This window comes from Neomonachus schauinslandi, chromosome 5 (genome assembly GCF_002201575.2).
Source record: "Neomonachus schauinslandi chromosome 5, ASM220157v2, whole genome shotgun sequence".
NCBI lineage: Eukaryota > Metazoa > Chordata > Mammalia > Carnivora > Phocidae > Neomonachus > Neomonachus schauinslandi.
Window position 1 is genome coordinate 91,546,884 of NC_058407.1, and position 22,945 is coordinate 91,569,828.

Here is a 22,945-nt window from a genome sequence, read left to right on the forward strand (position 1 = left end):
TCAGCTCCTCACTGGGCACGGAGTGTGCTTGAGAGTCTCCGCCCCCTCTCCCTCTACCCCTCCCCCTGCTCGTGCGTGAACGCGCACGCTCTCTCTCTCTAAAATAAATAAATCTTTAAAAAAATAATGAAAACTGCCTAACCAATCATTATATCTTCACAATATGCAACCTCATGTAAAATCAGAAAGACCTATTCAGTGTCCCTAGAACAGGCCATACTATTGTCTCTGGGCATTCTGGTGTCGGTGTTCCTGACCCAACAGGAACCCCTCCTCATATTAATATAATTCAACTTTTGAGGTCCTGCTCATCATCTTTCCCTCCTTTGTTAAATCTTCCATAACAATCCAGCCACCCCAGATATCCCGCCTTCTCTGAAATCTTAGGAAGATACGTACTGAAGTCCTAAGTTTATTTATGCCTACCTTTCCCCACCAAGAGACTTCAGAAGGTTCCTAGTGCCAAACTTTAAGTTAAGAATTCAGAAGAGGGGGTGGCGCCTGGGTGGCTCAGTCGTTAAGCGTCTGCCTTCGGCTCAGGTCATGGTCCCAGGGTCCTGGGATCGAGCCCCGCATCGGGCTCCCTGCTCGGCGGGAAGCCTGCTTCTCCCTCTCCCACTCCCCCTGCTTGTGTTCCCTCTCTCGCTGTGTATCTCTCTCTGTCAAATAAATAAAATCTTTAAAAAAAAAAAAAGAATTCAGAAGAGGGAATTCACTAACAGGGAAGCTGGAAAAGCTTCCAATGCTACAGATTTTAGCACTAACCTGTGAGTTTTCATTTTATCCAACAGCTAGACTTTGAGTTCTCTGAAGGAAGGGACCATATTTCAGGTTCTTATTTCTCACAGTGCCTAGCGTATATGGCTGGACACAACAAATACACTTTCTAGATGTTTTAATAGATTTGAGTCCCAAAGTTTTACCTTTTTCATCCCAACTCCATCCTGTATCTGGAGAAGGAAGTCTAAGGTCTGATCATCAGTGAAATACCCAGAAGTAGGCTGGCTGCAAAGGAGAACAAAGTAAGTGATCAGTAGTGAAGCAGAAGGAGAGGAAAACAATGACTTCTTTCTCCCTCTCCAGCACCACCCCAGATATCAGGCAATTGTTCTGGGCAATTTTTAAACGTGGGAAAGCAGATCAAAAGAGCAACCCATAGGAGGAGCACACAGCAAACCTGTGCAGGCCTTGCAGGCTCAGTGTCCAGGAAGGTGTAAGATTTTGCCCCCGAAGCAGGATGAGGCCTTGTCTGGTTGTAATCAGGAGGTTGCTGCTGTTGGAATCAGGTGCCTTCACCATCTGGAGTAGCTCAACACCATCGCTGAATTAAACAAGACCCAATGGTTAGTCTCCAGCTTGGATGAGATTCCGGACCCACAAGTTGGGGCTCTTTCTCTCGGGGTATGTGTTTCTATATACTCTTGTATTCACCTTCCACCGTTATCTTATCGAGGGGGGCACTCTGTCGTTCCAGTTGAATCTCATTTTAGAAAGCAAGAATCCCTAGAAAATTCATGCAAGTTCAAAAGGAACTCCCAGGGGAAGGGCTGCAGAGCCAGATCTCTCATGCTGGATACTCTGGGGAAGGTAACAGAGCCAAGGATAATGGCAGGGAAGGCAGACGGAGACCTGGAAAGGAGGCCTGAGACTGTCACTAAGCTTGCACAGCAACTCATAGTCTACACTGCATCGAATTATTTCTTTTTCTGGACAACTGGGACCATTCGATTTAACACCTGCCCAATTCACTGAAACAGTGTGATACTGCCTGAGAAAACGCTAGAAAATGATCTGAAATTTCTGACAGAAGAGAATGAAGACAATCACTACCCAGGCCTGGGGTTAAATGGGTAAAATCCACTGCATGTGACGAACGACATGCTTTTGATTAAGAAATAAACAAGAATAAAAAATAAGATTTCATGGATGCTAGCCTTGCTCCTGCCAAAATGATTCTTCAACTAAGAGAAAAACACAGAAAAAGAGCAGGGCAGATACTTCAGTTTTACAGGCAGGTTTTTTTACATAAATCTCTCTCCCTGCCTAAAGGTCTCCCCATCTCAGCCTGCCCCGCTCTGACTCAGAACACTAAACAAATATCCTTCTTTGCAGTAAATATCCTTCTTTGCAGTCTATGTGTAGAGTGATCACAAATCATGATCACCAACACATAGCCATCAGCACCTTATGTTACCAAGAAAAGAACGTCTCTAACTCACCAGATAGGAAGATGGTATTAAGGCTAGCACTGTTTCCCCCCAAACCTCTGCCCCCTTATTCACTGGCCCAATTCAAACGTGGAGACTCCATAGCTCGTGAGATCTCAGGAGACTGAACTGTGACAAGGTCAGACATCTGCCCTACCTGTAAATGTCAATGAGCTCAGACAGGTTGATGGATCTTCGTTTCTCCCATTCTGGCTCTTCTATCTGCAGAGAAGGTGGTAAGCTGTCTCGATTTTGGGCCTGAACAAAAATGTCCCGCAGGGCGACAGCTTGGATATTTCCTAGCACCACAGGAAGAACCAACACTGAGAAGCTGAATTTACTAGAACTCTCCCAGGGTGAGGATCTGAGCGAGAGACACAGAGCCTGATCAGATGGGTCTCACAGGGGCCCCTGGGTTGCTCAGTCAGTTAAGCGTCTGCCTTTGGCTCAGGTCATGATCCCAGGGTTCTGGGATCGAGCCCCACATCAGGCTCCCTGCTCAGTGGGGAGCCTGCTTCTCCCTCTCTGAGGCTCCCCCTGTTTATACTCTCTCTCTGTCAAATTAAGAGATAAAATCTTTTTTTTTTTTTAAGATTTTATTTATTTCACAGAGCACAAGCAGAGGGAGAGAGGGAGAAGGAGGCTCCCTGCTAAGCAAGGAGCCCAATGTGGGATTCGATCCCAGGACCCTGGGATCATGACCTGGGCCGAAGGCAGCCGCTTAACCGACTGAGCCACCCAGGCGTCCCTAGATAAAAATCTTTAAAAAAAAAAAAAGATGCGTCTCACAGAGCCCACCCAGACTGGTCAAACACGGACTGGGTAAGGGATGAAGGAAATGCTAGACAAAGAGTATTCTCTTTGGAGAAGGCAGCCGGGGAAAGCAGAGTTAATAACCAGCCATCGGTGGGGGAGACTGAGAGGCCCCTGGGACAGGAGGTGGCAAAAGGGCTGGGGTCAGCAATTCCCAAGCTTTCACTCTGTCTCAAAAAGGAGGCCTACCACACACACAGATGGGGAATGGCAGCAAAACTAGCTTTGCTTCTTACCAAAGCCAAACAGGATGTAGACAGCCCCATTTGTGGTGACATAAACCTGAGGACCAATCAGATCCCCCACTCCCACGATGTTGTACTTCACGGGTCGGCCCACGGGACTCCCTGTCCGGCCAGACACCAGCAGAAAGCACAGATCTGGCTGAAGAAGTGAAAAAACGGAGTCAGTAGATGCCCTATTGTTTCCTAACCAAGTAGTTTCTCCAAAAGTCACTGCTTTCTGTTTAGCTAAGGGTTCAGAAACACTTCCCAAAGTTAGAAAGCACAAAGCCAAACCTGCTTCACTTTTTTTCCCTGGAAGCAAGAAAATGAAGCCATCGTTCCCATTCCCTTGGTAGATATGTGCAAAAACCATCTTTATGGTAGCCTAGGCAATTTCTCTGAAGCACAGTTGTTGCTTGATGAACAGTCTTCTGAGGCACAGAATTCTAGCCCAGTGTTAACTACAGGACAGCTGACTCCCGGTCTCTACTCTCATACCCAGAAATCCCCAGTAATATTTGGTCCCAACTAAAATCAATACAGGTAGCCTCTCCCATCATAACATTACATGCCTAGCCTGCCTGGCTGCTATCAACATTACTCTCAAGCAGAAATCAGCAAACCTGTCCTATGAAGAGTCAAATGGTAAACATTGTAGGTTTTGTAAGCCAGATGATTTCTGAAGCATCTAGTCAACCGCCATGGCATGAAAGCAACCATGGATAATAATAAATGAATAGGCACTGACTGTGCTCCAATAAAACTTTATTTACAAAAACAAGCAGTGGGCCAAATTTGGCCTACAGGTCACAGTTTGCCAAGCCCTGCTCTAGAGTGTTTTCTTTTAGGAAAAGAGTCACCAGTTGGGAAATAACAAGAATCGTAGTGATATCCTGACTTCATTAAAGCTTTTAACAAAGTTTAGCATCATGAATTCTTTTGGACAAGATAAAAAGATACGGTTTTCAGTGTACCCAGAGTGAGTCAATGTCAATCCAGAGGGAGGTTTCTGTGGAATGTCACAACACCCTGCTATATTGTCCCATTCCTACTAATCACTCTTATCAAAGACTTGAATGAATAGCTTATCTCAAGCTTATCACAAAGCTGAAAGGGATAGCTAATACGCTGTATGACAAACTCGAAATTCAAAGAAGTCTTAGGCTTGGAAGATGAGTCAAAATCTGAAAGAAGAAATGGGGCCATTAATTAATTGATTAATTAAAAGGGGTGGGTGCTTTAACTGATTACAAAAAAACCCTAAATCTCAGAAAGGCTATCACAATCTTTGGCTGCATTAGTAGAAATCTAAAGCCTGTATCAAAAAAAGTAACAACTTCCTTACATTGATATAACTGGTTATATCCCAAATAGAATACTGTTTTCAGATACAGGTACAACATTTCAAAAGAGATATGGATAAAATGGAGTGCAAAGGGAAAGAAAGCAAGAAAGAGAGGGATCTAGATTTCATGTTGCATGGGGGACAGTATAAGAAATTGGGGGTATTTAGCCTTGGTACTCGAGTAGCAGGCTTAGTGGGATGAGGCTAAGACTAATGGGCTTTTATGTAGAAAGAGGATTAGATTCATTCAAAGTAGCTGAAGCTGGAATAGTGAGTCGAAGCTATGAGAAAGCAGAATTCTCACCAACATGACAGAATTTTCTAGACCTGACCAAAAATGAAATGAACTATCTTACAAATCAGTGATATTCCCATTAGCCTGAGGACTCAAGGAGAGTCCAATGTGTCTGGAATACTGTATCAGAGATTATAACATGGTGTGAGAGGGTCAACCACATGACTTTTGAGGTCCCTTCCCACTAATGTTCTAGGCCAGATCAGTTCCTCTAACCCCAAACCATTAGTTCCTATGTCCCAAGCGCACCTCACTCTAAACCCAGATCTAAGAATGCAATCACTCTAAATCATAGACCTAATATGTTCCATTCCTTAAGAAGAGAGAGCCTTCCATACTGTAGCTTAGAGTAAACCAGAGCTCAGGTTCCCCAGGTTCTTTGTTGCTGGCATTAGAGGTCAAAAGAGGTCAGTATAAAGGTGAGGCTACTACTCTAAACCCATTGCTTCTCTAAGATTTTTCTAGTACTATCACTTTTCAGACAGAATGGAGACTATTCATATCTCTACACTATGTGTAAGTAAGTAAATTCTGTGAGGCAAGTTGGACAGTACACTTTTTCTCCTGTTTGGTTAGGACCAAAAAAAAGCACAGAGTAGGAGTAGGCAAGAAGCCAGTTCCTCTAATAGAGGTGCCTCACTGTGGAGGGCCCCTAAAAGCCTGAACCTCCAGCCTGGCAACCACCACTGGCTAAGAAGAAGCCAAATAGGGTATGAAGGCCAAGATTTTTAAACTTGCTCAGGATATATAAACTTGCTCGATTTCTTGCTATGCCTCTGCTAACCATACCTCATTAAACCATTAAAAAGAAACTCCCCATCCTTTCCACTTTGGGACCTTCAGATAATCACTCCCTGATGGACACAGTTACTGAAATTTTCCCTAGACCCTGGTCTCTTTATTCACAATGACTGGGATAAAAAAAGATTATGTAAATAATTGAGTTTTTGGTTCAATCTACTTTGAGACCAACTTGCTAGTGGAAGGAAAACTAACAGAAAGCACCCATCAAATTAACTAGCCCTCAGAAATTTACCTTACTTCTTTGTTTTCATCTTACAAAGTATCACCAGATGTACTAAAGCAGTGCGCCTCAAAACTTGTGATCGGGGAAGCACTTTCAGTTTGTTTATGGTGCTCCTGGCAGAAAACCATAAAATACTGATAGATTTCATTCTGTTAGAAATCATTTTACTTGCAGATTTTATAACTCTACTCCATGTATATGCATTACAAAAATCACAACAACAAACACAAGGTCTCTTAAAATTAAAATAAGCTATCAAATAAATCAAAATGATCTATATCCATTTTTCCACAAATACTATTTGCTGATTGTTCAATTCTTTCAACCACAAGCAAAATTCCTGGCAAAGTCACATAGGAAGTCTGAGAAAAAGTCTTTTTTTTTTTTTAAAGATTTTATTTATTTATTTGACAGAGAGACAGACAGAAGAGCACAAGCAGAGGGAGTGGCTGAGGGAGAGGGAAAAGCAGGCTCTGCATCGAGCAGGGAGCCTGATGCGGGACTCGATCCCAAAACCCTGGGATCATGACCTGAGCCAAAGGCAGACGCTTAACCATCTGAGCCACCCAGGCGCCCTGAGAAAAAGTCTTAAAGGAACTTTGACACAAGCTCGAAGAAAAGTGTAAGGAGTAAAAACTTAAAATGGAGATAAATCTGGTCATCAATGTATTCTTTCCTGTGATTTAGGAAGGAAAACTACTATTATTTTATCCGTGCACAGAATAACTAGTTCTAGTACACTGGAGCTCCAGCAAAGCATAATCAAGGCGCATAATTTAAGGACGAGTGTACTGGACTCAAAGTCTGTATTGTCATAGACTGTGTTACAACTATTCTTTCTTAGGACATTGTTGTTATTATTCAATGTATGATGTTTCCTATATATATTTGATTAACTGTCTTATTGTTTTATATAAAGGTTAAGTATATATACTATAACTAACAATACACCCACACGGTAAAAAATAGGCACTATTTTAGGCACTTCAAATATGTGAGCTCCAACTTTCACAACAACCCTGTACATAGATAGAACATTCCCATGTTCTATCTTGGAGACGGTCCATGGCTTGCCCGAGGCTACAGAGCCACAGTGGATCAGGAATGTAAACACAGAGCTCTCTGGCTCCGAAGCTCCACCATGCCACAATCAATGCGAACATAATGAGACTGCCGGGAAAATGAGTTCATGATGGCAGTTTATTCATTAAATCTCCCAGAGAGAATTTTCTTAAACATAAGCCCTTGTAAAAAGGTTTCAAGCAGCATTTATAATACCAATACTGGGAACTGACTGAGGTTGAAGCACGTCCTACAAGAAACGGAGACCATTTAATGTAGAGCATTACCTGCAATTCCCCGATGGCCAGCACGACAAGATCTCTAACGCCATCTTCATCCAAGTCCGGCAGCACCACCCCTGGGGCAGCCAGGGTACCATTAGATAAGTAGTTTGGGTTTAAAGTCCAAATGGCTTTCCCTGGGGGGAGGGGAGGGACAAATAGGCTGATCACAATGACAGCTTTTGGCCTCTAGAAAAGGCAGATGCAGTGCTCCTGGGTCAGAAAAGAGAAACTCAGTGGACAAACGACAGATAGCAGATCCCTATCTTTTCTTTTAGTTTTAATCTTACTGAGGACGAAGGGAGCAGGGAGTGTGAGCTGAATCCTCAAGTGTCTGACTAATAAACCCATGTGATAATGTCACACCTAGGTTTTTTAGATAAAATGGAGGTGCTGAAGTCTCTCCAAGAAAGAGGAGCCCACTTGTCTGGGGCAGAGGAATTGATCTGTTAGAGATTATTACAACTATTAAGGAACCGTCTACGGGCAGCCAACCAGACTCTCTCTCCTACCACGTGTTCACGCGAGCAGGGAAATTGCAGGAGGTTTTTCCAAAATGACTTCAGTTCTGGAGTTCACTCACATTTAAGTTTTTTTTCACTCAGAATTACGCTGCTACCAAACTCCAACCTCTAAAACTGGGAAGGTTGCTATGCATTCAGCTTCGGTCAAGTCCAAAGCATTAACAAGCAGTATACTTATGGTTTTGCACAGGGCCTTCATTATATTTGATTCTTTCTCATTCCTTATGCCATGGACGTCTAAATACGGTAAGAAGTTAAAGGCCAAATCAAGATGCATCAACAAGCCTTAGTTTCTTCCCTGACCCTTGTTTAAGTGGTTAATGGCCAGGTTTCCACCTGGACCCCATCTATATCAAATATGAAGACAGAAAGCGCAGCTAAAGCTGTCTCTTGTATAGAGGAGGAGGACTGCTTAGAAACCAGAAGCCTCAGGGTAGTTTCTGTTTGGGTAACTCAGTTTAGCCCCATCCTATCACCAAACAGGTTTGACCATGATCTATTACTCAACCTAGTCAACCCCTTTCTCTGTTTACCTTCAATCCACCTTCCAAAGGAGTAAAATCAGACTTCCCACCGTGTGAGAGTGGAAAGGTCCCTTCCCTACGAGACTGTTCTGATCCGAGATTACGGCTCACTGGAACAGAGACTTTCGTGGAATGATCTTTACCTGATGTCACATTGAATGCACTGAACATCTTGTGTGTCCCTGTCACAAGGCAGATGGTTTCAGCCACGCTTCCTGGCATCAGATCCAAACATGTAATATCCCGGGCCTCCTCGGGGAGGGGACTTGACCAGAGTGTGCTGCCATTCATCCCCGAAAGGCACACAAGAATAGCAGCTGGCTTTGAGACACCTAAAAGCACACAAGAGACACAAGAAAGGAAAAGAGGCAGAGAAGGTAAACAGTCCAGGTGAGCAGGAGGCCAGAAAACCACAAGTAAATGGTGCTAAGGCAGCAACTCACACCCATGTATTCCACAGCCTCCCATATTCCTGGCACCAAGTGAACAAGAAAGCACCTATCATATCTGCTCAACACATTCCTCATGTCAGACGAGATGCTGTGGACCTCCTCCGGGCCACCCTGTGGGCATCCTACACCCCTCCCAGCACGCTTGCTTACATGTCTGTCACCTCAGCCCCCACTAAATATCCTAAATACCCTGAAGGATAAAGACTATCACATTCATTTCTGTAGCCTCAGTGCCTCGCAAAGCACCTAGCACATATAGCGACCAAGCAATCATTTGCTGAATAAAAGACAGGAGCAAAATCCAGGGAAATATGGGAAAGTCATTGCTGAGAACAACAACAAAAAAAAAAATTAAGAGGGAAAGGCATGCTCAGAAAAGTGAGATTGATCTGGAACATGTACAGAGCAGGGAGCAAAGGAATCCCTGAATTCTAATTGTTGCTAGCAAGTGCTCCCCGAAAGCAGAAAAAGTAAATGTTTTAAAAATAAACCTGAAGATTACAACTTAGTAGGTCTTCCTGGTCTAGAGTCCCATGGAATCAGCTGATACAGCCCCAGTAGTTTCCCAAGAATACTTAGGAAAACTTAAGGGCCAAAGATATGAACTCCAGAGACAGTCTCTCAGCTACACCGTTTGGATCCCAGCTCTACCATTTACCAGGTATGGAACTTTGAGCCAGTTCCTTAACCTCCCTATGTCTCAGTTTCCCCATCTGCAAATGGGGAATAATAATACTAGTCTACCCCATAGGATTATGTGGAGGGATAAATCCATTCATAACATTTGTTATACACTTATACTAGTGCATTGCCTACAGGAAGTACCATAGATTAGCTCTATTATTTTTATAATCTGTAACCAAATCAGGCTGATCTGTGTGGTGTCCAAACCCCACAGCCTTGCCATACGAGTCCTCATAAACAGCAAACTGTGTAAAATATCAAATGATTTAAAAAAAATCTCCAAATCTAAAAGCGGATGGGGAAAATTTTTACTTCAAAGGCTAATGAGTCATAGGAAGAAAAAAAAAATGTAATTAAAGTCGATTAAAGCCAAAAGTCAACCTTCTAGGCTGAAGGTCCTCTCTGTAAACAGATCTATTCCTAAATTGCTTCTACATATTACACAAGACTCAGAAAGGTACTTCTAATAACACCAGAGAAGCAGGCAGCCTAGAATTCTCTAGAACATACCTAGATGTTTATCCCAGGGCCTGGATGATTAAAAAGTAGCCTCTAGGGCATCCTCAGCCTCAAACCAGAGTTATTCTATCAGTTTGCAGACTGCAGGGTGCATCCACTTTAATGGGTGCTGCAGGACAAACCAGGAGCCCCCATGTACCTATCTTGAAAATGCAACCTCTTTTTTTTTTTTTTTCCCCAGTTGATGCGTATCAGCACACTCAATTAGGTTAAGTTGTGCAAGGTTTAATAACGAGATTATTTACAAAGATGTGGTCAGGTTGTAGAGAAACCATGAGGGATAGCACAATTCCTCAGAACAGTCCCAGGCCCAAAGAGACAGGAGAGGAAGTGATTCCTGGAATCCAGAAAAAGAAAGTCTATAAGAATACCACCTTAAGAGAGGATGTGACCTATGATCAAGGATGTAGGTGGCCTGAGGTCACCCTGGCAGGGAGGGAGCCAAGAGAACAAATACCCTCTCCTCACTCTCTTCTCCTCCTCCAATTTCTTGCCTGTGCTCCCTATTGGCCAAACCTAACTGGAAATTGGCAGGCGAGGGAGCCTATTAACATACAAATGCATACTGGTCAGCCTTCCAAAGCAGACAGCAGGATGGAGAGTAGAGAGAGGGGGGTAAACAGAAGCAGTAAAAAGAAAGCACCCGGCCAAGGTAATGTGGGTAAAATATTTTAGAACATGAACAGGAAGCTTTCTGCTGGGGATGGGAAGGTAGGATTGTGTCAACATTTACTATAATCTAAGAAGCAATGGAAAATTGTCTGGGAGAAAACACAAGAACCTTAAGAACTAATGCTGTTCATTGCAAGTGTGTGGACAAGTCACTTCTCTGGATCTCCCTTTCTTCATGGGACTGGGTGACTACTAACAGTTCCTTCCAGCTATGGATCTCCGTGATTTCTTTAAATGAGCTTTACTTACATGCAGGAGCTTTCTGATAAGGTTTGTCATGTACGATAGCCCCACGATGACTTTCTATTCACTCCAGACCCTTTTCTACAGTACTCTTCAGGAGACAACCCTGATGTTTTTCTCTTAGCTCACAGCCCCTCCACATCAGTGAGCCTGTCCAGTAGCAGCCTCTAAAAGACATGCATGTGTCTTACCAGTTGCACTCCCATTCCTTGAGGTTACAAAGGAGAGAAGTACATCACGCAGGCTGTCTCCATTCACATCAGCCAATTCCAATGGAGATAGGTCCGCACCTGATAAACACATCAAAAACAGAAAAAGTCCTGAGTTAAGTCACCACAAACCGGTTCTCTGTTCCATGTTAGAAAGGGAACAGACACATAGCACTGCCAGCACCTTCATAAACCCCAGGCAGACTCCTGGTTCCTAGATAAGACAGAGTACACACAGTTCTGCTGATCCCTCCAAGTATAGCTCAACTGCCTGCCCATTACAGAGAAAACAAATGTAGGAAGACTCCGGAAGGTGGGGAGAAGGTAGGCTTGCTAGGGACTGAGAAGCCCAAGGAATAACGAGGTGATGACTCCCCTGAGTTTTCTTTTGGCCTCATATGTCCCAGACAAGGTGCTACAGAAGCTGGCAACGCGGAAATACCAACAGGTACAGACAAAAAAGGCTCAGGAAAAGCTGGCTCCCTTAGCCAAAGGTCCAAGAAAGGAACAGCAGAGCAAGACAGAAAAAGTTTTAGATGGTAACTGCTCTATTCCAACCAAACGCCACACATAAAGAACTGTGGCCCCAGACCCAGCCCCACAACAAAGGCTAAATGGGAGCCTAGATTTCCACCTTTGCCCAATCATAAGGTCCCCCTCCACCCCCCAACCAAGGTCATGTCAGAGAAGGCCAGGTGGGGAGCCGGGACTTTCCTCCCCACCTAGGGTCCTCCATACACAAGGGAAGCCAACAGTTCTACCTCACCTGGCATTAAATGAGGCAGGCCCCCACCCCCGCTAGTGGTGTCAGCAGAGGCCTAGCAGGGAGCCTGGACTTCCAGCCCAGGCAGCAACAAGCAGATAGTGCTGTCCTGCCCCTCAACAGTGTAGAGTCAGAGGATGCCTGCCAAATATGGAGAGAACTCAACATGTGGCTGGTGGAAGTGTAAATTGGCATAACCACCATGGAAAATAATTTAACATAAACTACTAGGATTGAACATGCACACACCCTATGACCTAGCAATATCAGTCAAAAGTTAATGCCTGAGAGAAATTCTTACACATCGCATCAGGAAACATGCACAAGAATCTTCCTAACAGCATTATTTATTTAAAAAAAAAAAATAGAGGCCACCAAAATGTTCATCAACAGTAAATGAATCAATAAATCATGGGATATTCATACCATGGGAAATGAGACAGTGGTAAAAATGAATAAACTCCAGTTACAGGGCATCAATATTGGTGAATCTCAAAAAATGCTTTTATAAACATGCTAAACAAAAAGCAAGTCACAGAAGACTGCTTAATTACATTTACATAAAATTCAAAATAGGCAAAATTATTTTATCATGTGGTAAAACTTTAACAAAAAGTAAAGAAATAATGACACAAAACTCAGGACACTAGAACTCTTTGGCAGGAAGAGGTGGCTTTGGTGAGGTTTCAAAGGTCTTTATAATGTCCTATTTCTTTTTTTTTTTAAGATTTATTTATTTTAGAGAGAGAGGGGGGAGAGAGAGCAGGAGTGGTGGGGGGAGGGGCAGAGGGAGAGGGAGAATCCTCAAGCCAACTCCCTGCTAAGCATGGAGCCCAACACAGGGCTCAATCCCAGGACCCTGAGATCATGACCTGAGCTGAAATCAAGAGCCTGGTGCTTAACAAACTGAACCACCCAGGCACCCCAATGTCCTATTTCTTAAACTGAGTGGTGGATACACCAACAATCTGTTCCTAGTCCTTACACCATATATAAATATTGTAAGAGCTCACTTAGAACCATCAAAAAAGGGGCCTGGGTGGTTCAGTCAGTTAAGCATCTGCCTTCAGCTCAGGTCATGATCCCAGGGTCCTGGGATCAATCCCCACGTTGAGCCCCATGTCAGGCTCCCTGCTCAGCAGGAGCCTGCTTCTCCCTCTCCTCCCCACTCATGCTCTCTCCCTCTCTCAAATAAATAAATAAATAAAATCTTAAAAAAAAAAAAAAACATCAAAAAAGGAAGGAAGGGAGGGAGAGATCTCCTATGTAGTGGGAACATACTGTAAGTCACATCTATTCAGTTTTGCCTTGAGAGACAGTAACAGTGAGAACACAGAACTCATCCGAAGCTAAATCAACTAGGATCAGTGATGTGTCAGAGGTAAAATATTTCCAGATCAAAATGATGTAGGGGCCTGGGAGTATTGTAGAGGAGGGAAAATTTCTCCTCTACCCTCTTAGGGTTTCCAGCTATTACTGAGTAACAAGACAGAAAATGAGATAACTGATTAATAAGACAGATTAACAAGAGGGAAGCATTCAAGTCTATTTAATGAGATTCTCCATGTCCATGGGAGCCCCCACTGAACATAAAGACCTGGAGCAGAGGTGGCGAGGCCTCACGGCTTCTGTACTCATTGAACAAAGAGGGGTAGCCCTGGAAAGGGAACCAACATGGATGAGGAGACTATAGGAAGGTAAGAGTTATTTTACAAGGTCTGTTTGCACAGATTTCCCTCGGCCTCAACTCCCCGTCTCTGTTGATGAGAATGTTTCTTCCTCCTGGTACAGGGAGGGCATCTTGCACATGGGAGTTTCATCTCCTGCTTCCAGGAAGAATTTAAAGGTCAAGGTCAGAGTGCCCTTCTTGCATCTGCTGTTATTCACGTGCCTTCAACTCAAACAATATGCCAAAGTGACATATTTTGGGGTGGTACGTTCTGAACCCCTCTCACCCCAGTGAACTTTACAAAACACAAGACCGCTCAGCACTGACAGCTGAGATGTAATCCTTATTCCTGACCCAGAGCAAGCTGTTTTAAAGAAATCTGCTCCAGAATGAGACACAATAGCTAGAATTACTTGGGTGGCACCACCCCAACCATTAGGAGCAAGAAAGAAAACTTACTGCAAGAAAGCAAGTCCATTTTACTTGAAATTATTTTAAAATTCAAACTGAGTCAGGCTCCTATAATTAACAAATGCCTGAGGGTCCTACAAAAGCCCTGGCCTCTGGTCTGGCCAGGCCTTGAGCCTTACTTTTCTCAGTAAACAGCCCTTCCTACAGCTTTGCTCTCCCCTAATATGGTGTTGGCTGCACTGCAGAGACCCAGCAAACCAATCCTCTGTCCTCTCTGCAACTAATTAAGACCAACGCCAATAGAAACACAACAGAGCAGTGATCTTCCCAAGTTTCTGGAGCTGTATCAATCTATCTGTTTTATTTCCAATCTTAACCTCCTAACCACCTCCACACACAGGGAGAGAGATACTATATGACACACATTTATTTGAAAGACCTAGAGGGAATTTTCAACGTAATCAGAAGTTTTACAGAATTACAGGTAAACACGAAATTTACATAATTAGGGTGAGAAATCCTACAACTCACCTCCCTGCGGGCCCAGGTGGCGGCTCCAAGTGCTGTGCAGATCTCTGGGGGGACAGGGGATCAGGAAAGCACATACGAGCACCAGGATCATGGAGATGACCAAAGTTAGCAGAAAGACAGAGGTGCGCACATAAGACATGATGGAAGAGGTTGCCTTCTGCTCCAGGCCCCCAAGAGGTTCTGAGGGGTACCCCTCTGTGGCGACCTCCGAAAGATGTGGCTTTGCAGCCCCCACAGCCTCAGCATCGGAGTCAGGCTCTGGCACTTCTCCCAGAGGGCTCTTCCCGTTTTTGACCCCTCCATTCTTCTGCTGCAAGTTGAGCACAAGATCATCCTCACTCTCGTCACTATCGGCCTGTGTGAGGGGGTCATACTCCCCTAGGTCTGGGCTCTTCTTCCCTGAAACACAGAAAGACAGAGTGTCAGGGCGAACGAGGAAGGAGAAACCTTTACCAACTACATGGCAACAGTGAACACCTAAAAGAACACACAGAAAACAAAACAAATTAAGTTTACAAGGTTAGCTCTTGATGGTTATCTGTAAGGAAAAGAATGGGAGGAGAATGAAAATCAGTGTTCTAGAATTACTGCTTTCATGAGCTTAAGAAAATTGAAAAGGAAACAGAGAAAGTGGTAAATTTCAAATACCTTTTTATTTTTTTAATCTTTATTTATTTTTTTTTTAAGATTGTATTTATTTATTTGAGAGAGAGAGCACACAAGCAGGGGAGAATGGCAGAGGGAGAGGGAGACGCAGGCTCCCCGCTGAGCAGGGAGCCCAATAGGGGATTCCATCCCAGGACACCGGGATTACGACCTGAGCTGAAGGCACACACTTAACCGACTGAGCCACCCAGGCATCCCTTAGATAACTTTTTAGTTTGGAAACAAACAAACAAACAAAACTCTCTTAATTTGTGTGAATCTCACTAATGAAAAAGACATGGCTCTTATATCAACCTTCCATATGCCTAATGTGCATATTTCCTTTGATTTTCTTAGATCTGTGATGTTCCAATCTTCCCTGGAACTTGCCTAAAATTTAGAATAATTGTTCTCTGTACACTGCTTCTCACAGTCAGATATTTGTGGCTTCCCAATTGTCTCCATGGAAACAACTTGGAAAGTTGAACACTAAATGTCACCTGGAGACATCTTACTAAAAACTCACTTCTGAGCTTCCTATGATTCTGATGCCCTGTCAGCACGTTTCAGTAAATAGTGTTTACCTTTAAAAATGCTATTCTGAGCAAGTATTCTAGGAGGGGAGGGATCAAGCAGGAATGTGGTATATACATCCAGTGGAATATTATCCAGCCTTAAAAAGTAAAGAAATTCTAACACATGCCACAAGATATTAGGCTAAGTGAAATAAGCCAATCACAAAAGGACAAATACTGCATGATTCTTATATGAGGCATCTATCCAGAGCAGTCAAATTCACAGAAACAAAGTAGAATGTCGTTTCTGGGGCCTGGGAATAAAGGTAAATGGGGAGTTGCTATTATTTAATGGGTACAGGTTTCCCTCACTATCCCAAGGTAGAAGGTTCCTATCAAACTCCTTGTAAGCTAAAATAGCATAAAGCAAAGAAGCAATAACCATGAATTTACATGGAAAATTTTTTGAGGTTTCCCAGACCCAAGCAATAACCTCTCCTAAGCGTTTCCGATACCTCAGGATACATCTTGCTAAAAGACGCACAAAATAAACGGAGATAAAGCACAGATGCTCCCAGACACAGTTCAAGGCTCTGGCGGCTTGAGGCTGAGATGCTGAGTTTGGCTCCCGGGGAAGGAACTGGGGGCGGGGGAGCTCTCACTGCTGAGGTTGGGGGGCTGAGGGCTGCCTCTATAATGACTTGCTGCAGAACAAACGCTGAACGCTATTTTCACTTTTTACCTTTTTTTCATAAAAGCAGGAATCCTCTTTGGATTTCCCTAGGTTAGCGAAAACAGGTAGGTCTTTCACAAAAACAAAGTGGCGTAATGCAAAGTAATCAAAAAGCGGGGGGATACCTTTTAGAGTTTCAGCTTTGCAAGATGAAAAAGTTCTGGAGATTGGTTGCAAAACAATGTGAATACGCTTAACAATACTAAACTGTGCATTTAAAAATAATTAAGATGGTAAATTTTATGTGTATTTTACCACAATTTTAAATTTTTTAAATTAAAAAAAAAAGAATATATCTGACAAAGAAGAAAACAGAGATGGCAGCCTCAAATCTCAGGGTAGGAGGAGACTTTGAAGATCACATAATCAAACACCCACCAAACAGTCACTTAGCATGAGGGAATTCACAGCTCTCCAACCCAGAAAGCAGTTCTATACACTGATTCAAGAATCTATTTCTGGGCATTTGCCAATTATCTGTCCTGGTTCTAATTTCTGGGGCCCCTCTTCCACATGCAAATCCTTCAAAACTTGAAAATACCAACCATAAGAAACATATGCTATGGTATTTAAGAGTTTAAGTCTTTACAAACAGACAAAGAGAGTCAAATCTTGGCTCCATCTCTTATTAGCCATGTGACCTCAATTAAATTTCTTAGCTTTACTAAGCCTTTTTCTTCCCATTTCTGAAATGGGTAATTATTTTTCCTACCTCATATGATTGTTTTTGAGGATTAAATAAGATAACATATGCATGCTCTTTAGTGTCTGACTTACAGTGGCACTCGATAAATGTCAGCTTCTAGGAGCACCTGGGTGGCTCAGTCAGTTGAGTGACTGACTCCTGATTTCAGCTCCCGTCATGATCTCAAGGTCCTCAGATCCAGGCCCGTGTCCAGCTCTGTGCTGGGCATGGAGCCTGCTTGGGATTCTCTCTCTCCTTCTCCTTCTGCCCCTCCCAACCCCCTGCTCATGCTCGCCCTCTCAAATTAAATAAATAAATTAAATAAACAAACAAATTTCAGCTTCTATTATTATTGTTGGCACTATTTCTCCCAACTGCCCACCCAATCTTTTCTTCTCCAGGTTAAATGTCTCCACCTCTTTCAACTCATTACTTGAGGAAACACTGCTTCACATATCCATAACATCCTGTTCACTCTTCTCTGGACACAATGTCAGTGCTTCTTAAGTATGGTTCTCGGAACTGGATACAATCCCCAGGGTGCAGTCTGACCAGGGCAGCAAAGGGCAGAACCGTGCCCTCCCTAGTCCAGAGGGTACACTACAATTCAATTACTGTAACCTAAAATCTTGCCAGTTTTCTTCACAGTCACATCACACAACTGATTCAACTCAAACTCCCAAGTATCTTCTACATACAGTCAAGCCATCTTATATAATAGTACAATTGGATTTTTAGCATCAAGTGAAAAATTTAGCACTGATACTTAAATTCAATCTTGCTAGTCAGCTGTCACCTTGCAACAAACATACCAGTCTAAAACAAAGTATAATCATTACTAAAATACTGGCCAACAGGGACACCTGGGTGGCTCAATCGGTTAAAATACTGGCTACGAAACAGTTTAAAGGAAATGCATTTTTATGATATCACACACCATCACAGGCAGAGAACTTGGCTGCATATGTTACAGAAACTAGTAAAATCTTTACTAAATCTAATTTTTAGTAAAATCTTTACTAAAAATAATTTGCAGGGGCGCCTGGGTGGCTCAGTCAGCTAAGCGTCCAACTCTTGATTTTGGCTCAGGTCATGATCTCAGGGTCTTGTGATCCAGCCCCACATTGGGCTCTGTGCTCAGCAGGCAATCTGCTTGAAATTCTCTCCCTCTCCCTCTGTCCCTTCCCCCCTACTCTCTCTCTAAAATAAATAAATCTTTAAAAAAAAAAAAAAAACAGGGATGCCTGGGTGGTTCAGTCAGTTAAGCGTCTGCCTTTGGCTCAGGTCACAATCCCAGGGTCCTGGGATAGAGCCCTGTATCGGGCTCCCTGCTCAGTGGACAGCCTGCTTCTCCCTCTCCCTCTGCCCCTCTCCCCCCGCTCATGCTCTCAGTTGTCTCTCTCAAATAAATAAAATCTTTAAAAAAATAAAAGATTATATGCTTCCAGTTGATGATGGCAAAGGAAAGCATTTCTATCAGTATCCTTCCTAAAAACTGGGGAGGGAAGGTAATAAAAACAGGAAAAAAAAAAAAAAAAAAGAGCTACATTCCCAAACTACAATTTACGAAAAATTATTGCCAAATGCAGCAAAACTTGTATCCAATTGAAGAAGCACAGTAAGAGTGGGCACATGGTCTCAGGTCTCCAACAATGAGCACAGTTCTCAGAGTTAATAATGACAACAACAACGATGACAGCAATGATGGTAAGGGGAAAGTATTCAGTACCTACTATTCTGGGCACCGGGCTAAGCACTTAGATGTTAATTCATTTAAGCCTCACGACAACCCTGGAAGGCAGGTATTATTATTATTATCCCCACTGTATCAAGAGGCAAATGAAAATACAGGTAGATGAGTTGCATAAGATCACAGAACTAGGAAGAAAAAGCCAGGATTCAAAATTGGGCAATTTGATTACAGTCCACAGTCCTAACCAATAAATTATACCACTTCCCTTGTTCCATGGATATACAGCCAAACCACTTATCTCTTGCTTAGAAAGACCAAGTCTGGCATCCCAGAGGCATCCGGTGAGTCTCCCTCAACACCACAGAGACAAAGGGGAGATAAGATGAAATGAGAAAGGCTTTATAAGAAGCAGGCTATCAGCATGACAAGTAAGAAAAGCAGCTGTGGAGCAATCAGTCCTGAAAAGGGGGATTTTCCTCTACTTCTTTTTTTTGTTTAACAGGCTGGGTCCCATTAGATTAAATTCTAGCTTCTCACTGCCCTCACTCACTCCCCTGCCCCAGCCACTGCCTGCATGTCAGCCAAGAGCTAGCTGTAAAACAACTGACAGTTAAATATGATTTATAATCAGAAAGAAGACATCATTAGTACTCGTTCTATAAGATACTACAAAGTTCTGCAGATATTTAAGGAAGAAGTTACAACAAAACAAAGCAGACAAAATCTGCCAAGGAACTGATGCTGGGCAAGTGATGTCACGACATGGAAGAAATAATGAACAGACGCTTTGCTATGGAAGCCAAAAGATTAAAGAAAACAGTCTTCTCTGAAATAAGGGATCACAGAAAAAAATAGAATATTTCTTTTTTTTTTTTTTAATTTATTCATTTGAGACAGAGAGATACAGAGAGAGAGAGAGAGAGAGTAGGAGCAGTGGGGAGAGGCAGAGGGAGAGGGATAAGCAGACTCCCCGCTGAGCAGGGAGCCCAATGCGGGGCTCGATCCCAGGACCTGGAGATCATGACCTGAGCCGAAGGCAGACGCCCAACGACTGAGCCACCCAGGTGCCCCAAAAATATAATATTTCTAAGAAGAAATGACAACTCAGTAGTGAAGATGAGAAGTAAACAAGCAGGGCTCAGAAAAACAATGGAAGAAAATAATAAAACAATTTTAGAAAAGATATCCTTAGGATGAGCAAAGAGAGCAGATGTGGCTGAAAAGAATCAGAGACAGAAATGGCAGGCTGGTGAAAAACCAAGCAAAATAAAATGGAAACAACAACGGCTGGCAGTTCCAAGCCCTTCCTCTGTATGCACTCTTCCAAACCCTTTTTTTTATCTTTGTGGGTTTTTTTTTTAAGATTTTTATTTATTTATTATTTGACAGGGAGAGACAGTGAGAGAGGGAACACAAGCAGGGGGAGTGGGAGAGGGAGAAACAGGCCTCTGGCTGAGCAGGGAGCCCGATGCGGGGCTCGATCCCAGGACCCCGAGATCACGACCCGAGCCAAAGGCAGACCCTTAACCGACTGAACCACCCAGGGGCCCCTTTTACTGTCTTATCTCCACAAATCTGCATAACAACTCTTGGAGGTAGACACACTCTGATCTCCATTTTCAAGAGAAGGTTTGGAAGTTCAAGTAACTGGCCCAGAGTTAAACAGCAAGCAAGCCGTAGTGCAAGGATTCAAATCCAGGCAGTCTGGCTGTGAAGGAAGTCTGTGCTATCTGTCTCCCACTGAAAAAGATCAAGGCTCTTGGGTGCCTGGGTGGCTCAGTCGTTAAGCATCTGCCTTCGGCTCAGGTCATGATCCCAGGGTCCTGGGATCGAGCCCCGCATCGGGCTCCCTGCTCTGTGGGAAGCCTGATTCTCCCTCTCCCTCTCCCACTGCCCCTGCCTGTGTTCCCTCTCTCGCTGTGTCTCTCTCTGTCAAATAAATAAATAAAATCTTTAAAAAAAAAAAAAGATCAAAGCTTTTAAAAAGACTAGAAAGGCATGGACAGAGAGAGCAAAGGTGATCCAATATATGCGGAACTGAAGAAGAGAATAGAAAAGGATATGGAACCAAAAACAATAATTAAAAGATATACCAAAAAAGCTCCCATAATATAGCAAGACCTAAAATTGTAAAATAAAGGGTACACGGAGTCCCAAGAAAAACTGCTACAGAATAATCAGTATTGAAATATATCGCAGTAAAGGTGCTGAACTTCAAGGACAAAAAAAGAATCATATGAGCAGCCAGGAAAAAAGATTCAAGTCACTAAGGATGGGAACAAAAATCAGGCTAACATCTCTGCAGTAACATGTATTATTAAAAGATAGTATATTTTTCCAGACATTACAGAGACAAACCTCAGCTTAATTATTACAGACTGCAAGTTTTGATCAGACAACGCCTAAGTAAATATTTTTGCTATCTATTCACAGAAAGACAAGGGATTGTGAAGTATAAAGCACACCAACTTGCCTAAAGTTATAATCATGCTAAGGAACTGGACATCAAATCCACGCTTCAAAACACAGAGCATTTTAGCACTCTTTTCTCTGCTGATTTCAGCCACCACCCACATTTTTAATCAATGCTAGGTTTTCAAAGAATAAAGGAGAGGATACTGATTTCATAATACATCAATATAAATGAGCTTTGCACAGCTCACTTTTCCTCTTAGGAAGACTGAGGATGCCAGTCAAATAGCATTCCCACAATGGTACAGAAGAAAACAGGAAAGAGATGCAACTGTAACATCCCCAGACATGTTTAGGAAAACATGCTATAATATATACTATTCTATGATACATACTATACTTTACATAGACTATACCATAAACTATATTGCAACTGAAGGTAAATAATTCACTTCATGGATTAGATTATCCAGGGGCACATAATGATTCCAAATTACACATAATAAAACAAATCATTACAGTAACATTGTGCTCTGATATTCCCTTCAGTGTTTGACCTTCAAACTTTAAAATGGACTAAAAATATATATATACTTAAGATAAGTTGTTCGACAGGCTGCTTTATGAATGTCACATTGTCCTTCTGTTACTAATTAACCTCACTGTATGCATGTGAGCCAAACATCTTTCCGTCTTGAGCTTAGTGGAAGGGTATGAGACTGTGAAACAGACTCCAAGAAACTGATCTTTCTTCACAAGGTTGATGACATCTGTCATTAGCTCATGATTACATCAGGCCTTCCTTCAGGTATCACATTTGTAAATGGGCATAGTGCTAATGAAGGTGATAATAAGAGCTAACACTGAATAATTAACATGTGTCAAAGGTAAACAAATCTCTTCAGTATATCCATTTCTTCTACGGAGCCAAATAACCCTATGAGGTAAATACATAGCAGAGTGTGAGGCATATAGTGAATGTTCCATAATAACAGTACGTTACATGTGAAGAAACTAACACTTAAAGAGGTTAAGTAACTCATCTGGTAAAGACTAGACTTGAACCCAAGGCTGTCTCATGCTCTTAGGCACCATTCTAGTCTGCTTACTCACACACAGAAATAGTGAGGATGTCATGGTGGTGATCATTTTGCAATACATACAAATATCGAATCATTATACTGTACACCTAAAATTAATAGGATATATCAATTAGACTTCAATTTTTTTAAAAAAGAGAGGATGTTAACTAAAGTAACATAACACAGTAGCCTACGCAGGACAGCAGCCTCACAGTCCCAATTACAGGGTATCCAAAAAAAGCTATAAGAAAGCAACTTCTACCTAATATAAAAGCTAAAAACTGTATTTAGGACAGTGGGGAGAAAGGGCAAAAGGGAGACCGAGCAAAAGTATAAACACAAACAAAAAAACCCCGTATCACAGAAAAGAACACATCGCCATTGTATCTGGGCCCTAAAAAGTATCAAACATACCTATCTGTTCAGGCCCAAGATGCTGTCCGAACACAGGCCCAAGGACCAGACTGTACCTTTCCTACCCTGTCAGCTGACCAAGTTACTGCAACTGGATACCGCAGGGAGTAATAATGCCACAGCCTTAGGATGTGAGAATGCAAAAGAGCTCAAGAATTTCAAAAGCGATTTTCTTGCATTCCCATCCTTAGAGAAGAACAATTATCTACGCTGGGGTGGGATGGGGTGGGGAAGAAAAGGAATCTAAAAGAGAAAAGAAATAAAGCTAAATATGTCTGACATGTCATTATCCCTTGGGGAGAGTATCATAC

The 22,945-nt window shown here is 42.7% G+C and overlaps 1 protein-coding gene across 1 annotated transcript in view; it reads right to left on the bottom strand.

Moving 5' to 3' along the window:
• FAM234B (family with sequence similarity 234 member B) overlaps positions 1-22,945 on the bottom strand; it is a 31,702-nt gene that overhangs the window by 7,790 nt on the left and 967 nt on the right. Inside the window, exons 2-9 of the mRNA XM_021690453.1 lie at positions 14,456-14,854; positions 11,064-11,162; positions 8,446-8,634; positions 7,261-7,391; positions 3,257-3,404; positions 2,365-2,506; positions 1,178-1,321; positions 924-1,005 (exon numbers count right to left, since the gene is read on the bottom strand). Coding sequence (XP_021546128.1) covers positions 924-1,005; positions 1,178-1,321; positions 2,365-2,506; positions 3,257-3,404; positions 7,261-7,391; positions 8,446-8,634; positions 11,064-11,162; positions 14,456-14,854 — 1,334 coding nt within the window. The remainder of the gene's footprint in view (positions 1-923; positions 1,006-1,177; positions 1,322-2,364; positions 2,507-3,256; positions 3,405-7,260; positions 7,392-8,445; positions 8,635-11,063; positions 11,163-14,455; positions 14,855-22,945) is intronic.